This window comes from Oncorhynchus clarkii, chromosome 9 (assembly GCF_045791955.1).
Source record: "Oncorhynchus clarkii lewisi isolate Uvic-CL-2024 chromosome 9, UVic_Ocla_1.0, whole genome shotgun sequence".
Lineage (NCBI taxonomy): Eukaryota > Metazoa > Chordata > Actinopteri > Salmoniformes > Salmonidae > Oncorhynchus > Oncorhynchus clarkii.
This window is the reverse complement of record NC_092155.1, coordinates 57,011,591-57,028,999: the sequence shown is the minus strand read 5'-3', so window position 1 is coordinate 57,028,999 and position 17,409 is coordinate 57,011,591. Positions and strand designations below refer to the sequence as shown.

Genomic DNA, 17,409 nt, shown 5'->3' with positions numbered 1-17,409 from the left:
CCTCACCATTTCTTTTTATGATCGACTTCTTGTCCTTTTTATGATCTACTTGCTAAAGTCACTGTAAATAGATACTCAAGACCAAAATGCATCACACATGTGCCTTGAATCATGTATTGGTAGCCTTCACTAACAAGTTTAGATTAACAAAAAATGACATTGAATCTTTTTTCATACTTTCATACTTTTATTTTACCTTGTTTGTTTCCTCCATATTTCCTATGTGTGTATAGAAAGAATGTCTATTTTGTACTGATTTTCTCTTAATTAAAATTGAAAATGTTGTGTGTGCACATGTGTAGGTGTGACATGTTTGATATACAGTGTACACTCTCATGGTCCATTAATGCATGTATCCACATGTGCTTCTGTGGTTGGGTATATCACAAGATTTCTTTCCAACCAATAAATATTTTAGAGGCCTTATTTTCCCCCAAAAGAACAACAGCTTTATGTGCAATTATACCTTAGTCTGCCAGAGCAGACTTCTTAACGAGGCGTATGTTCTAGAGCACTAATTAAGGCTGACAGGGTAACTCGTAGAGAGACCCCAGGTTATTTCACACACAAACACAAAGGAGGATAATAGTCCAAGTATTTCATATGTATTTGGTGTTTAGAAATGCCATTGTGTCATCGTCCATCTCCAAATATTGAAGGCTGATGGTGGACCATGCTGGTGTCGTCGCAGTACAGGGTTAAAGGTGAGACCGGTTATAAGATGAGACACACATTTTTATTATATGGACAAGAAAATCACAAGGCATGTTTTATCCACATATCTACAATTGTAATACAAATACATTCTTTACAGCAACTGATTCCCTTTTAATCAAGAATGTTCTATTGTTTGTGACTACATGCATTTACACTAGAAAAGGAACATTCACATGACTTACATTTGTGTACAAAACTGTTTCTAAGTCAAAGTTGCAATTTCCAGGTCATAAAATGTTATAGTTGTCTGTCTTCCAGGCCTGCTAGTAGCTCAAAATTGTTGCCCTGACGATTCGGTGTGCGCTCGAGGAAGCCGAGTCTCTACAGTACCTCTCCAGAGTGAGGGCAGGGCTGAGATCTGTGATTTAGTTGGTCCAGAGGTGTAAGTACCAACCAGTAATCAAAGGGATTGCAGACCAACGTGAAGGCTTCCCAATCGCCTTGGTCCTATGCTGGGGAGACACAAGATAGAAACATTCTGTAAGTGCTCAAACATAATGCTAAATATGCTATTTCCTTTTGCTTTAAAGAAAACACATTCTTATTTCATGATGCCTAATAAAATCTCTGCACTTCAACAGTTAAACTGGTAATGGGCATAACTCCCTTCAGTATTAAAATGTTTACGTCCATTTTCCCTGGAGGTCAGGGCTGTGTGTTTTGTTGACCATGTCCTTGTAAAATGTGGTATTTTGATTAAATGCAACTGGATAATATCAATAAACATGCATATAAAGGCAAAAGTAAACGCAATAAATATAAGTATAAACGTCCAATCGAAAGCCAGAGTGTGGCAATAAGTTCAGCAACAAGAACAAAGCAGGCTAAAACACCAATGTATATTTGATCTCCATGAAAGACAGGGATAAACATTGACGCCTCCCTGACAGAATACAAATCTGTATTCATGTGGCACACACACACACAAACATATTCCAAAGCAGCCCCATAGAATAGCAGGGAGAACATGAGAAAGGTTAAGAAGACATTAGCTGGAGAATACTACAGGACACTAATGACAAAGGAGCAAATCATGTCTTCCTTCAGAATCAGCTTGCAGACACAACGGCCATCCCAGCAAACACAAACACTGAGAATACATCACTCATATCTAACCGCCTGTTCCTCCTATATTCATTTCACCTGGTATTTAAGAAAGGGTCAAAGGACATTTCACTTTCATTCGCCTCAAACACAATTTCTAGAGGACAGTGTTTGAGAATGTCACAGCGAATAACATGTCAATGTGTGCTAGGTTGTATGAACACACTGTGCTGACTGTAGTATGAACAAGACATCCCTCAGAAGCGTGGTAACGGTACCTCTTGTGAAGTGGGTAAAGCAGTGGTTTCAAATGGCAAATGTGTGGCCACTGGTGAAGGGAGGCACAGCCACTGATGAGGTGTCTGATAGCCATCTTTACCATGGAGATGTGGAGCTGGAAGAATCAATGGCACCTCTTTCATTTAACTTAGTGGTTTGTGGGAGTGCAGTAGACAGCCATCACTTCTCCTTTGATGGCTAACTGCTGCATGGTTTCTCAAAACCAGGTTATTTTTTTCAGCCAAGATCTATCTAATTTTCGTCCAAAAGGAAAGAATTTCAAAGGACGGTTTTACTACCAAAATAATAAAAAAGGGACTTGTTTTGGGTGTAGGAAAGTGAAACTTGTAATGTTACTTTTTTCACAATTATTTGGCTTCAAAGGCCGATTAATATTATTATTATTATCTAAAATGATGAGACTAGGAGGTACAATGAGTTATGGCCGGCTGGGTAAAACTCTTTCTTTCTCTCGCTCTCTGGAGGAATTCATTCTTATATGCCTTTCACATAAATATACAAATATATATATTTAAAAAAAACATAGAAACTATTAAGAAGTTGTATGTGATTATTTTTATGATTTCTTGTCCAAATAATAAGATTGTGTATGGTGTGATTTGTTAGCGTTCAAAGGCTATTTCTTACTAAATGTATGAAATAACAGCTCAATGGCCTCCTATTAGGTCCATAATCATGATGATAATCATGGGCTACATTTAGCTACCATCGTATATCAATTTTCAGGACAAACTGATCTGGTAGAATAGTTACAGTATACCTTGTATGTAAAAACAGATTTGTGGGGACCTAAGATGTGCTGTTCTATGATCCTCCCCTGTGATTTACTTACTTGGCTTAGTTATTAGGTTTCATTCTGGCAAATGTCCAGCATTGCATTTGATACTATATTAAAACACCAGGTTCATCTCTGATCACCTTCAGCAGATCTGTTGAATTACTACTTCTTTGCATGCAATATAAAACAGTGACATTTTGTTTTGGAAAGATGCTATTGAGTATGAATGGTTTGTATCGTGCATACCTGGTGTAGAGTGGTGGAGGAGTTAGATGGTGTGAGGATGAGGGTCAGAGAGCAGGGGTCAGAGGTCATGGGAGATTTGGTCCGGAGGGCGCAGCTGTGGGAGGGCGAGGGGGCAGGAGGGGAGGGCGAGAGGGTGTTAGAGAGGTAAGTGGGAGGGCTAGTGGGTAGCGGACATGGACCAGGCCCCCTCCATCCTCCACACTGAGAATGCATAGCTGAGTCTCTCGTGGGCTAGGTAGTTACAGCTGGCCAGCTTGGCGTCCATCTCATCACTCTGCAGGACTTGGTAGAGGAAGTCAATGTAGCGTGAGGCCAGCTTCAGGATCTGAATCTTGCTCAGCTTGTCTGACGGCAGCGTGGGGATGATCTTACGAAGCGAGGCAAAGGCATCATTCAGGGACTGCGTCCGTTGGCGCTCCCGTACATTGGCGACCACCCGCTGGTGCTGAGGGTCCTCCAGGGGCTGGCCTGGGATGGGGAGAGGAGACAGGCAGGGCTGGGGACTCTTCTTAGGCCTCTTGGGTCCTGATGGGATCAGACTGGGGGGCCCTCCTGTTGTTGACTTGTTGTCCTCTGTTGGCGATGAAATGTTGTCTTTCCTGGTGACCCTTTTGCGCCCGCCAGCCCCTGGTGTTACCACCACCACAGGGCATTTGTTTGGAGCACAGTCTGGCTCCTCTTCGCTGGACACCACCCCTCCCTCAGGGTATTCACCACAGCTTGACGGATCCTCTCTCATGGCAGTCTATCTACCTAACCCTGTTTCTACACCTACACTGTTTCTATCCCACTCCTCTGTTCTCTCATTCAGGGCCTCTAATGGGCTATGCCTCCTTTAGTTTCTCTGTTCTATGGCAAGCCTGTATATAGAAATACCAGAAGTGATCTGCCAGGTCTGCTAGCAATAGAAAGCAAATGGAAAAATAATCAATTCTCAGTATTGGAAATCCATATGTTGCCTACATCTAGACATGACAACAATTTAACAATACAATCTGCTCGCTACATTCAGAACGGCAGTTGCGTCCAGTATCCTAGCTCAATGTAAGACAGCAGCCAACCTGCATCTGGCTTTTTAAAGAAGAAAGAGGATGGAACTTGTAAGTTCCCACCCATCTGTTCCACAGATTGGTCCAGATGGGTTCTAAGGCACAGCCAGGCCAAGCATAACAGGAAGAGAATGCGTTTTGTGATTGGTAAGGGTAAAGGGATGAGGCGGAGACAAAGGCACGTGGGTTGACCAATCAGATGAGGATATTCTGCCGTTCTTTTTCGTATAAGTTGTCCAAGTTTATAGGTTCCAGATTTCTTCCAAAACAAGTAGCTCCCCTCCCCCATACCTCCTTTTCCCTTCTTAAAGTCTCCACAACTCAACACCATCATCAATTCCTTTGGATTTTGAAAGTAGGAACTAGACAATATTCTCCTCACATGATGTACTATAACTCCTCAGGACAGACCTTGTTAGTGTGCCCAGGTTTCTTAGAATAATTAGAGGCTTTGCATGAGGAAGAGAAAAAACACTCTTTAGTAGTTCTAGAGAGATAGATACTATAGAACTAGGCTGTCATTATCTTAACCTTTCATCGAACTGAATCGTCTGTACAGTTTCATTGCATTCAATTTCACAGTTCCATTGTTTTGTAAGTCAGAAAAAGCCTCAGAGACAGTGTGTTCAGATTCACTTTGTTTTACTGGAGACCTGGCGCAGTCTTCTGAGCGGTAGGCTAAAGGGGAAACTGGCATACCAGAGTAGCAGTGAAGTCTAATAGCAAAATTAGCTCAAGTAAAGGAAAGAATGAGAGGTTCTGAATCTAAGGGGTGCCTCTGGAAACATTTGTTTCATCCTCTGTGCCAGAACATGAACATACCCTTCAGTTCCACCACCATCACTCGGTTCTCAAACATTGCAGACATCCACAACACAAGAACAAAATCTATTGCTTGACTTTTGAGATTCGATTCGAATATGCCTCAGTCCAAAACAGTTCCATGAATGCCCTCCAATGTAAAAGTGCACTGAATGCATCAGGGACGTTGGGTTGTGTTGCACTAGGGTACAATGTTTATATGTGGAATCACTTGAGTGCATTTAGTATGTGGTGTGGGTTATTCTCTGAAGAAATGTGGACCTGCGGAAAGAGACTTCATGTCAACATACTTACAGTACACAAACAAAATTCACCTACATCTGTTTTACCTACCAAGATTAAGTACGTGCCAAACTTTCTAGATAAAACACATGCAAGACTTCCACTGTCCGGTCCAGATGGGCAGTAAAGTTGGTGGAATCGGTGATCTGCTGATTTAAAATAATTATCTTGGTATAATCAGGAAACTGACCTGAATGAATACCCAACACTGGTCAGCGTATAGGCCTAGTAATACAAGCAACATTACCTTTAAAGCTACAATCCTTTATCTTTGGACATCAATAATGATATATACCCATTGATTCTTGAAAAATAGAACTTATAAACGTCAACTGTCGTACCCCACCAGTACACCAAATATAAGATTGTTTACAAACATTGGAGTAAAACAATGAAAATGTAAACAAACACTGTATAGCCTCAAAACATGGTTTTCATTTTGATATCCTGGATGGTCAATCCTATATATACAGTATATATACACTACCGTTCAAACGTTTGGGGTCACTTAGAAATGTTCTTGTTTTTAAAAGAAAAGCTCATTTTTGGTCCTTTAAAATAACATCAAATTGATCAGAAATATAGTGTAGACATTTTTTATGTTGTAAATGACTATTGTACAAGACACTGGACAGAGGAACTCTGCCAAGAAGGCCAGCATCCCAGAGTTGCCTCTTCACCCGTTGACCGGTATTATTTAATGAAGCTGCCAGTTGAGGACTTGTGAGGTGTCTGTTTCTCAGGCTAGACTCTCTAATGTACTTGTCCTTTTCAGTTGTGCACCGGGGCCTCCCACTCCTCTTTCTATTCTGGTTAGAACCAGTTTGTGCTGTTCTGTGAAGGGAATAGTACACAGCGTTGTACGAGATCTTCAGTTTCTTGGCAATTTCTCGTATGGAATAGCCTTCATTTCTCAGAAGAAGAATAGACTGATGATTTTCAGAAGGATTTTCTTTGTTTCTGGCCATTTTGAGACTGTCGAACCCACAAATGCTTATTTTTTTAATTTATTTCACCTTTATTTAACCAGGTAGGCTAGTTGAGAACAAGTTCTCATTTGCAACTGCGACCTGGCCAAGATAAGGCATAGCAGTGTGAACAGACAACACAGAGTTACACATGGAGTAAACAATTAACAAGTCAATAACACAGTAGAAAAAAGGGGAGTCTATATATACATTGTGTGCAAAAGGCATGAGAAGGTAGGTGAATAATTACAATTATGCAGATTATGCAGATTATGCTCCAGTTACTCAACTAGTCTAAAGAAGGCCAGTTGTATTGCTTCTTTAATCATAACAACAGTTTTCAGCTGTGCTAACTTAATTGAGAAAGGGTTTCTAATGATCAATTAGCCTTTAGAATTTTTAGAATTTAAACTTTATATATCCAGGTAGGCCAGTTGAGAACAAGTTCTCATTTACAACTGCGATCAACTGCGAAAATGATAAACTTGGATTAGCTAGCACAACGTGCAATTGGAACACAGGAGTGATGGTTGCGGATAATGGGCCTCTGTACACTTATGTAGATATTCCCCAAAAAATCTGCAGTTTTCTGCTACAATAGTCATTTACAACATTAACAATGTCTACACTGTATTTATGATCAATTTGATGTTATTTTAATGGACAAAACATTTGCTTTTCTTTCAAAAACAAGGACATTTCTAAGTGACCCCAACATTTTTTGAACGGTAGTGTATATATGTGATGGAATGTGTGGACATTATGGACAGTATGTGAATAGAATATATAGTATATTTAAAGAATACGTGGATAGAATAGTATATGTAAAGCAATAGTTGAATAGGATAGACTTGAGTAGAACACAGTATATACGTATGAAATGGGTAGAACAGTATGTAAACATTATTGAAGTGACCAGTGTTCCATTATTAAAGTGACCAGTGTTCCATTATTGAAGTGTCCAGTGTTCCATTATTAAAGTGACCAGTGTTCCATGTCTATGTACATACAGTATGGCAGCAGCCGACAAGGTGCAGAGATGAGTAACCATGTGGTTGCCGGCTAGTGACTAAGTTCAGGCCAGGGCCGGCTAGAGATGGCTGTTTAACAGTCTGATGGCCTTGAGAAATAAGCTGTTTTTCAGTCTCTCTGTCCCAGCTTTGATGCACCTGTACTGACCTCGTCTATGAATTTGAGAGTGGATACATTTCTCCAGGCCCATCCCTTAGCTTTTTACCAAAACAGAGGTGGGGTGGCCGCTTTGTTATTGTTTCAATGAAAGACTCTAGCTTTAATTGGTACAATGGGGTGCATTGTTAGTGTGTCCTCCTCAGAGTCATCGAGACGCCTGTGACTGATCAAACTATTTATACATTACAATTCCATTGAACACCCTCACCGTAAAAATAAATATCTCAGAGCTAACGGAATAATGGAAAATGGATATCAGGGTTGATATAAACACACATATACACAGCACATTTCCAAAGAGGGGCCAAGCGTACTCACAATACCCTGTGTTGTATGGAAAGCCCCCTGGAGATAGCCGACGTCTGGAAAAGGTAAGAAATCTCTGCCTTCTCCTGTTTGAACTGCACGCTCAAACGAGGACTTAGCCTAAATATTTCCACTGAGAGAGACGGTAGAATGTTATCACATGTGGAGGTTATATACACACCCTCACGCATATGCACAGACATACACACCTACATGCCCTTATACACACAGACATACACACCTACATGCCCTTATACACACAGACACACACATGCACCACATGAATAGACACACACGCATATACACACAAACATCCCTGTAACACAAACATGACTCCACATTCGGATATAGAGATGTGATGACAGCATATGGGTATACCTGAGACCTTCACTCAATCAGAGAAACAGTAAATCATCTCCAGTTCAGATATAAAACGGAGGGGTGTATAAGAACTGAGACAGGTATCGTCTTCTGACTGGTTCTACCTTGCGTGCCACTATGTCATTGTCTCTGTAACATGGAGGAATGCCTGACAGAAAAAACAAGAAGAACCCAGTCTCAGAGTAGAAAAAGGGAATGAACGAAGGAGAGAGGCAGCGGAAAAAAAGTATCCCCAAACAGAACCAGATGGAGGGTGTGGGGCGCTCTTTGATCTCCTCTACTCTGCCTGATTGATGTTGCACATTTCATTTCCTCGTCAGGGATGTGACATAATGTTTCGGCCACTATTTTTTCTTTTTTTACTAAGTTTTCTGCAGTGGTAACACACCAAACAATGAAAAGATTGACCATCGAAATAAAAAATGCTGGAAAAAGACCCTCCAGTTCTGGTGAATCTACTTGTATAATGAAGCAGTTCACAGCTAAACTGTCATAATAAGACACAGTGAAACTGCTGTGTGTGAGGGACCATGTCTGTTATAGCATGGCTGACATCCACCGGAATGTTCTATACTTTAGCTATGACCTCAGTCCACATCTATTCTTATTCAACAAGAGAAATGAGCAGTTGTAAAGCAGAGATCTCCAATGGTGTAACCCAAAGCTGTAATGATGACTGCAAACACACTGCTTTAATATCTAATTTCCCGACAGGTTATTTTGGACTCAGAATTGCTATTTAATAGATCTATTATACGGTGGTGAGTGAGTTATGACTCTACACAGGGGTTTTTCAATTATTCTTACAATATTTTGTGTGTGAAACATTGGCAGCCCTGAAGAAAAACTCCATTGCATGTTAAATTCGTATTATTTTCCCACATGCCAGATACTTTGAAATAACACTCAAACCAATCCCAAAGAATGGAAGCTAACATAGTGATGAATTGCACAAATTCCAACAGGGATACTTTCCCCTCCCTCCTGTCACACAGCCACCCTTCACCCCACTGCCCAAAGCTGTGGGACACCCCCACATCTGGCCTCCATTTCCTCCAGCGAAGAGACACTTCCTGTGGGCAGGGTTTGAGGGAGAAAGGGACTGCATGTCTAATGTTTGGATATGCTGAGGGTGCAGCAGGGGCAGAGGTGATATAGATTTGGACACAGTTCAGGGTCAGAGGGGTATCAACTAATGTTATGGTTAGAGCAGGATGTGCTTGGCCTGGATAAGAGACAGTTGCAGTAAAGAATATTACTCTCCTTAACATATTTAAAAGTTTCAAAATGTCAGTCTACCGTGACAGACAGTTATTGGTTGCAACTTTCTCCTAACACCTTAGTAAACGTAGAGCAGTGTTGTTTGATAGAAATACAGTAAGCCATCAAATGTAACACTGTGTAAATTAAACTGATGTATAGTAAACAATATATACAGGTAGTAGGAATATTTAGGCATCTCAGACATTTTAGGGCCGTTCCAGAGACCTGTTTTAGAGTAAATCCATAAAACGTGTCCTTTATATCTGACATTGCTTGAAAAGCGGTGGGATATTTGTTTTGAAGTTGGCTCTTGTAAACCCCCCCTCACCTTATGTTCGAAAAAGACTCATTACTGTTCCAAGATGGGGGCTTAGAATGCTTTTTTATGGATAAAGTTTATAATCCCCAAAAATATGCTGGCCTACTGATTCTTTCTAAGGAATGACAAATGATAATTATCTCTCGCTCTCTACCCCCCTCTCTCTCTGCTACTGTGATGGCACACTGTGGTATTTCACCCAATAGATATGGGAATTTATCAAAGTTGGGTTTGTTTTCAAATTCTTTGTGCATCTGTGTAATCTGAGGGAAATATGTGTCTTTAATATGGTCATACATTTGGCAGGAGGTTAGGAAGTGCATCTCAGTTTCCACCTCATTTTGTGGGCAGTGTGCACATAGCCTGTCTTCTCTTGAGAGCCAGGTCTGCCTACAGCGGCCCTTTTCAATAGCAAGGCTATGCACACTGAATCTCTACATAGTCAAAGCTTTCCTTAAATTTGGGTCAGTCACAGTGGTCCGGTATTCTGCCACTGTGTACTCTCTGTTTAGGGTCAGTCACAGTGGTCAGGTATTCTGCCACTGTATACTCTCTGTTTAGGGCCAGTCACAGTGGTCAGGTATTCTGCCACTGTATACTCTCTGTTTAGGGCCAGTCACAGTGGTCAGGTATTCTGCAACTGTATACTCTCTGTTTAGGGCCAGTCACAGTGGTCAGGTATTCTGCCACTGTGTACTCTCTGTTTAGGGCCAAATAGCAATCTAGTTGTATATGTTTTTTTGTTCATTCTTTCCATTGTGTCAAGTAATTATCTTTCTGTTTTCTCATAATTTGGTTGGGTTTACTGTAATTGTTTTGCTGTCCTGGGGCTCTGTGGGGTCTGTTTGTGTTTTTGAACAGAGCACCAGGACCAGCTTGCTTAGGGGACTCTTCTCCAGGCTCATCTCTCTGTAGGTGACGGCTTTGTTATGGAAGGTTTGGGAATCACTTCCTTTTAGGTAGTTGTAGAATTTAACGGCTCTTTTCTGGATTTTGATAATTAGCGGGTATCTGCCCAATTCTGCTCTGCATGCATTGTTTGGTGTTTACGTTGTAAACGTGGCACCAAATTTTTCTCTCCAAATGCACTGTAGCACAGCAAAGTCAAGTCCCAGTCCAACTCTCCAGCAGAGGATGCCAAAGGCACTATAATAGTGAATTAGTAGTGGATGCCTAGTGGCCTGGAATGTTTTTGGGGTACTCTCCCTGACATAGGCCACCTGTGTGCTCTCTGATGGTGTCAAGTCAAGTTACCTCGATATTACTAAAGGTGTCCCTCAGGGGTCGATTTTGGGACCTGTCCTCTTTACTATTTATGTAAATAATATTGGTTTATCTGCAAAAACCTGTAACATTAATCTGTATGCAGATGACTCTGTTATGTATGGAATTTCCCAACGTCTGACCAGGCTATGTTGGAGCTGTAAATCTGATTTTGTCGCCTTGCAGAAAGTCCTTGTTGATTTAAATTGGTACTTAATGCAGGAACAACTACATGTATGCTGTTTTCTAATTCTCATAGAAATATTTTAGATGGCTTTCAAATTTATGCATTGGATGGTTCTTTCATTGAGCATGTTCCCACCTATAAATATCTGGGCTTTTGGATTGACAATAATGTGGAGTTTAAAAAGCATACGGATGAGCTAGTTAAGAAGCTGAGATTTAAAGTAGGCTTCTTTTATAGAAATAGATCATGCATCTATCTCCCTAAACAGCAGGAAGCAGATTGTACAGTCAGATTTCCTGGCAGTTCTTGACTATGGTGACACCATTTATCGGAATGCAGCAGCCACTACTCTTAAACATTTGGATGCCGTCTACCATAGCGCCCTTTGCTTTATCAGGCGACAGCGATATGCATCGCTGCATCCTGTATCAAAAGGATGTCTGGTCCTTATTGAAGTCCCGTAGATCACTTCATTACCCCCTTGCTGTTTACAAATCTCTACTACACAAGATTCCAACCTACCTCACATCACTGTTAGCATTTTAAAATATGAGATACCAAACCCTTCACAGGTCTCAAGGTTCACAACTTTCGAGGTTCCACTAGTACGTATTTTTTGAATAGCCTACCAAACTCCCTACATCTTGACACTCTGGTGCCTCTTGGCCAGTTTAATACTTTAATGTTGAATGAATTTAATGAGAATCACAACTGTTTGGATTGAATGTAAATAATTGTACTTGTGGTGTTTGAAGTTGTAAGTGTTGATTCTGTAATTTGTAGTTTACTTTTATTTTGAATGTGTTGTATTGTTGTCCTCGGGTCACCATTGTAAATGAGACCCTGGTCTCAATGGGTTCTTCTGAATAAATAAAAGTTACATGTCAACATCCAAGATACAATTAATTGCATGAAAACTACAGTATGTTTATTATTTAGCGTTACATAACACTTTAAAGGTTGAATTTTGATTTTAATCTGCAATATTCCATGATATATGGTTGGGTTCAATTCCATTTACATTCCTGTCAATTCAGGAAGTACACTGAAATTCTTCAAATTCTTGGAATTTGGTTAACTTTCTGAATTGACTAGAATTTAAATAGAATTGACCCCAACCCCGTTGTCTTCCGACAGGTGGCGTCACTCCTACGCAACGCTCGTCTCTCTATCAGTGCAGGCGGAATCGTCGCACGATCTGATGTAAGACAATGTCCCAACTCTGCTCTGTCTGTTGTTTGTTATCTAGGCCATACGTTTTAGTCATGCTATATGATCACAGGAGAGCCACCTGGCAAGCCCCTGCTGGACTTTTGGAGCTTTTTTGACTTCCCCTGTTTTGTCCTGGAAGACACACTCCAGCATTAAAAAAAAAAAAAAAATACTGTTGAAAAACAATACCCCACGTATAAATACAAACAAACACTTAAGGGTAAAAATATGTGTTTTGAGCAAAATAGTGTTTTTCACGGAGTTGGTCTGAGTAGGCCATTCAAGTAGTTGGTCTGATGGTGCCTTTTGATGTCCCCCCCCCCCCCCCCCTTGCTTGAGGAACAATAAAGGAGCGATAGAGATGTGCCTTTTGTTAAGTAAATCACATGATAAATGAGCTGAAAAGGAGACTGAAGTAGGACTTTAAGCCTGCACTGAATTCTGTGTTTGCTTGTTTTTAGCTGTCCTAAATAAACTAAACCAAAAAAATAGGGACCTCTTCTTATTCGCTGTTGACCTGGCTTAAAACTTGTAATTTTCCACCACTTCGGGAAAAAACACAAAACAAAACACAAATTGGAAGACACTGGAATTGTAATTTAAGGTGAAGTGTTTACAGTAAACACGGTAAGATGGGGGACATGTTTGTATGTACAATACTGAGTTCACCAATCTTACATGGCAGTTTCCAATAACCCAAGCAACCATTAGTGTACAACTCTTCACCAGATCCTAATTTCTTTCCTCAGGTAAGAGATTATTTTTGTTCGTTTAAATACTTTTGATTAGTGGATTCAGAACATATTTTAAGAATGACGTTATTATTTGTTCTGTCGACTTACTGTCAAGGATGGCAGGAGTCTTGGCAGTATCACTTCTAGGAATGCTATTCAGCACACGTTACGACTTTGGTTGCCAGTAAATATCATTGCTCACTTCCTTGTCTTGCTCTCATTCCCTTTGTCTCTTCAGTATGCTCTGAGGCCAGTGTGGAGAATCAGAGTGAACAAGGAAGGACCATGCCTCTGTCTAAACCAGAGAAGCTGTTAGAACATGAGCTCAGCTGCCCTATCTGCCTAGAGCTCTACACGGATCCCGTGTATCTGCCCTGTGGCCATAACTACTGCCTTGCCTGCATTAACGCTACAGACGCCAGCAGTGGAGAGAAGAGCCTGCCTCGCTGCCCTGAGTGCAGAGAAGAGTACAGTGGTACAGAGACACTGCACAAGAACTTCAAGCTCTGCGGCATCATAGAAGGCTACAGGGCCATTGCGCTAGTGGAGAACCTTGGGAGAGAGCCGCTGGAGGTACGCTGTGACCACTGCCTGGACACAGAGACGTTGGCCATCAAGACCTGTCTAAAGTGTGAGATGTCCCTGTGTGCCAGGCACCTGCAGCGCCACACTGAGAGGGAATCCTTCAGGAGCCATGACCTGGTGGAGCCCCAAACTAAGCTGGGCCTGAGGAGCTGTGCTATCCATGGACGCCTGCTGGAGTACTTCTGTGTCAGCGACATGACCTTCCTCTGCGCCTCCTGCTTCATCAAGGGCACCCACCAGAATCACGATGTCCTGACTATTGAGGTGGCTGAGGAGGAGATGAGGCGGGTCCTAGAGAGCCGGAGCAAGGAAGTGGCCAACAGGCTGCAGCTGACCGAGACCCTGCTGCAGAGGGCTGCTGAGGACCAGGGCACCTCTGATGCTGTGGGGGACAAGCTGATGTCTACTGCTGTGGCCCTGATGGACAGCATGGCTGGTCTGGTGAGCAGGTACAGGGACAGGATGAGCCTGCTGCTGGAGGAGGAGAGAGGCCATCAAAGGAAGATCTGGCAGAGTGGCCTGGGGCTCCTAGAGGAACAGCAGAAGGAGCTGATGGAGGCCAACCAGAGCTCTGCCGAGGTCCTCTCAGTGACTGATAAGCATCTGTTCATCCACAGGTTCCTGCTGATCGAATCCCAGCTCACGGAAGTGGTGACAGGCACTGTGGCCAGAGTGCTCTCCAAAGAGCCTCTCAACACCAAGCGGCTTCAAGCCAGTCTGAGGATGAATGACTTCAGGGCAGAGATGGGGCAGCTCCTCCAGGCCCTCAATGTCCAGCTCAACCCTCTGGAGTTGACCTTCAACATCACCACAGCGCACCCCAGCCTGCTGCTCTCCAACGACCTGCGGACAGTCAAGTACATTGGCATCAAGCAGGCCTCCACTGATAACCCAGAGAGGTTCAGTACCGCGCCCCAGGTTCTCTGCTCCCAGAGCTTCACAAGTGGGGAGCACATCTGGGTGGTGGAGGTGGGCGACCAGAGCATGTGGTCAGTGGGCTTGTGCTACAAGAGCGTGCCCAGGAGGGGTGACCACAGCCGTCTGGGCCACAACCCAGTCTCCTGGCGTCTGCAGTGGAAGAACAAGAAGCTGACGGCGTGCCATGCCTCCTCAAACATGGCGCTGGTTGAAAAGACCAATCAGCCGCTGAGGGTGGAGGTGGCACTGGACTATGAGGGGGGCACACTGATCTTTCACAGCACCAAGGGCTGTCGGGAGCACCTGCACACGTTTAGGGCTGTGTTCAGAGAACCTGTGTACCCTGCGTTCAGCATCCACTCCACCACAGCACAGTCCTGGATCACCCTCCAGAGTGGAGTGTGACACCTCAGCTTCCCTGTATGTCCATCTATTAACCTTGAAGGGCGTTTGTTAATAACTAACCCAATCAATATCTGTAAATTATTCTAGTAATGGATCTTATCACCAAACGTGAGTAAATTCTAGTGAAACAGAATGTAATTGCCTCTTAAAATAGTAGAATCTGAATCCTTATATTGCTGTTTCATACATACATTACATACATGATTAGACGTAGTAAGTACAGATATGTATTGCTATTCGTAACTAAAGGAATGTAATTTAATTATTTTGTAAAGAGACGTGACTGTATTTGATCTTACCTGACAAAAATAAGTGTTGCATTGTTTCATTCAGACCATACGTCTCTGTGGTTTTATATTGAGTTGTTTTAGAGTTGATACGTATTCATCAATGTACTATAGTAGGCCAGGCCTACAGCACATGTGAATATCGGATACTTTATATTTGTATTTGTTTCAGGGACAAGATGAAACGAACATGTGTGATTTGTAATTGTATTTGAAAATCAGTTCACTTTGGATTCATACACAATAAACAGCTATAAGGCTATGATACTGTACTTTGTGAATGGGCTCAAAGTGGTTGTTGAGGAAAGACTTGATCTTCGGGGGAGACACAATGCTCAATGTTTATCTGACAAATACACAGTGGTGAAAAACAAATGTCATACTTGAGTAAAAGTAAAGATAAAGTACATCAATAGAAAATGACTTAAGTCAAAGGGAAAGTCACACAGTAAAATACTACTTGAGTAAGTCTAAATGTATCTGTTTTTAAATGTACTCATGTACAGTGGTGGGAAAAGTCTTCAGTTGTCATACTTGAGTAAAAGTAAAAAGTTAAAGTAAATGCTATACATCAAATGTCTTATATTAAGCAAACCAGACGGCACAGGGGCACACTCAGACATCATTTACAAACTCAGTATTTGTGTTTAGTGAGTCCGCCAGATCAGAGGCAGTAGGAATGACAATGCGTTATATTGATAGGTGCGTGAATTGGACCATATTGCTGTCCTGCCTCAGCATTCGAAATGTAACAAGTAGTTTTGGGTGTCAGGGAAAATGTATGGCAGTAAAAAGTACATATTTTCCTTAAGAATCTAGTGGAGTAAAAGTAAAAAAGTACAGATACCCCAAAAAACAACTTCAGTAGAACTTTTATGAAGAGATTTCCAAGGCTTCAGAAGATTTAACCTGTATAAATTAAATGAGCAGAATTATGTATGTCCACAGTTCAAATGTTGAAGTCAGTAACTTAGTAGGACAGAGGGTGTGAAAGAGATGACTCTAGCAAAGCTTTCCAGGAATAACATCCCATGAGGCCACACTCTGAAAGGTGAAAACAGTTTAACAGTTGTCACTTTCACATGCTGTACCCATCTTCAATTAGAACAACCAATCGACCTTGACAAACCAACGTAAATACATTGGACATTGTCAAAGACTCCAGTCACTAAAGTCATAGCCTGTTCTCTCTGCTAACGCACAGCAAGTGGTACCGGACCGCCAAGTCTGGGACCAAAAGGCTCCTTAACAACTGCTACCCCCAAGTCATAAGACTGCTGAACAATTAATCAAATGGCCACCCGGACTATTTACATTGACCTTTGATCTTTGTTTTTACACTGCTGTTTATTATCTATTATCCATAGTCCCTTTACCCCTACCCACATGTACAAATTACCTCGACTAACCTGTACCCCCGCATATTGACTCGGTACCAGTACCGCCTGTATATAGCCTCATTATTGTTATTTTATTGTGTTAGCTTTTATTTTATTTTATTTCGTAAATATTTTCTCAACTCTATTTCTTGAACTGCATTGTTGGTTACGGATTTATAAGTAAGCATTTCACGGTAATTTGCGCACAACATTTTAGAGAAGTAAGGTTTTTGTGCATATGGAACAATTTTATTTCAGGTCATGAAACATGGGACCAACACTTTACATGTTGTGTTTATATTTGTGTTCGAATCAAATCTTATTTGTCACATGCGCGGAATACAACAGCTGTTGTATTCCGCGCATGTGACAAATAAGATTTGATTGTAAAGTGTTGGTCCCATGTTTCATGACCTGAAATAAAATTGTTCCATATGCACAAAAACCTTACTTCTCTAAAATGTTGTGCGCAAATTTGTTTACATCCCTGTTAGTGAGCATTGTATCCTTTGTCAAGATAATCCATCCATCTGACAAGTGTGGCATATGAAGAATCTACGGAGGAGTATTTCTGTCTGTAATAAAGCCCATTTGTGGAGAAAATCTCATTCAGATTAGCTGGGCCTGGCTCCCCAATGGGGTCTTCTTGGCTCCCAAATTGGCTGGCCTATGTCCTCCAGGGCCCACCCATGGCTGCGCCCCTGCCAAGTCATGTGAAATACTGAATTTATTTCAATAGACTGATTTCCTTATGTAAACTGTAACTCAGCAAA

General features: G+C 41.7%; 2 protein-coding genes across 2 annotated transcripts; one reads left to right on the top strand and one right to left on the bottom strand.

The window, feature by feature from the left end:
* Positions 1-770: 770 nt before the first annotated feature.
* On the bottom strand, positions 771-4,099 carry LOC139417302 (twist-related protein 2-like). The gene is made up of 2 exons (XM_071166565.1): positions 3,086-4,099; positions 771-1,169 (listed from the first exon to the last, which is right to left on the bottom strand). Exon 1 carries the CDS (start codon positions 3,822-3,824, stop codon positions 3,243-3,245), a length of 582 nt encoding a protein of 193 aa, XP_071022666.1. The 5' UTR covers positions 3,825-4,099; the 3' UTR covers positions 771-1,169; positions 3,086-3,242.
* Positions 4,100-13,332: 9,233 nt separating this feature from the next.
* On the top strand, positions 13,333-15,068 carry LOC139417300 (E3 ubiquitin/ISG15 ligase TRIM25-like). The gene has a single exon (XM_071166564.1). It carries the CDS (start codon positions 13,348-13,350, stop codon positions 14,968-14,970), a length of 1,623 nt encoding a protein of 540 aa, XP_071022665.1. The 5' UTR covers positions 13,333-13,347; the 3' UTR covers positions 14,971-15,068.
* The last annotated feature ends 2,341 nt before the right edge of the window (positions 15,069-17,409 follow it).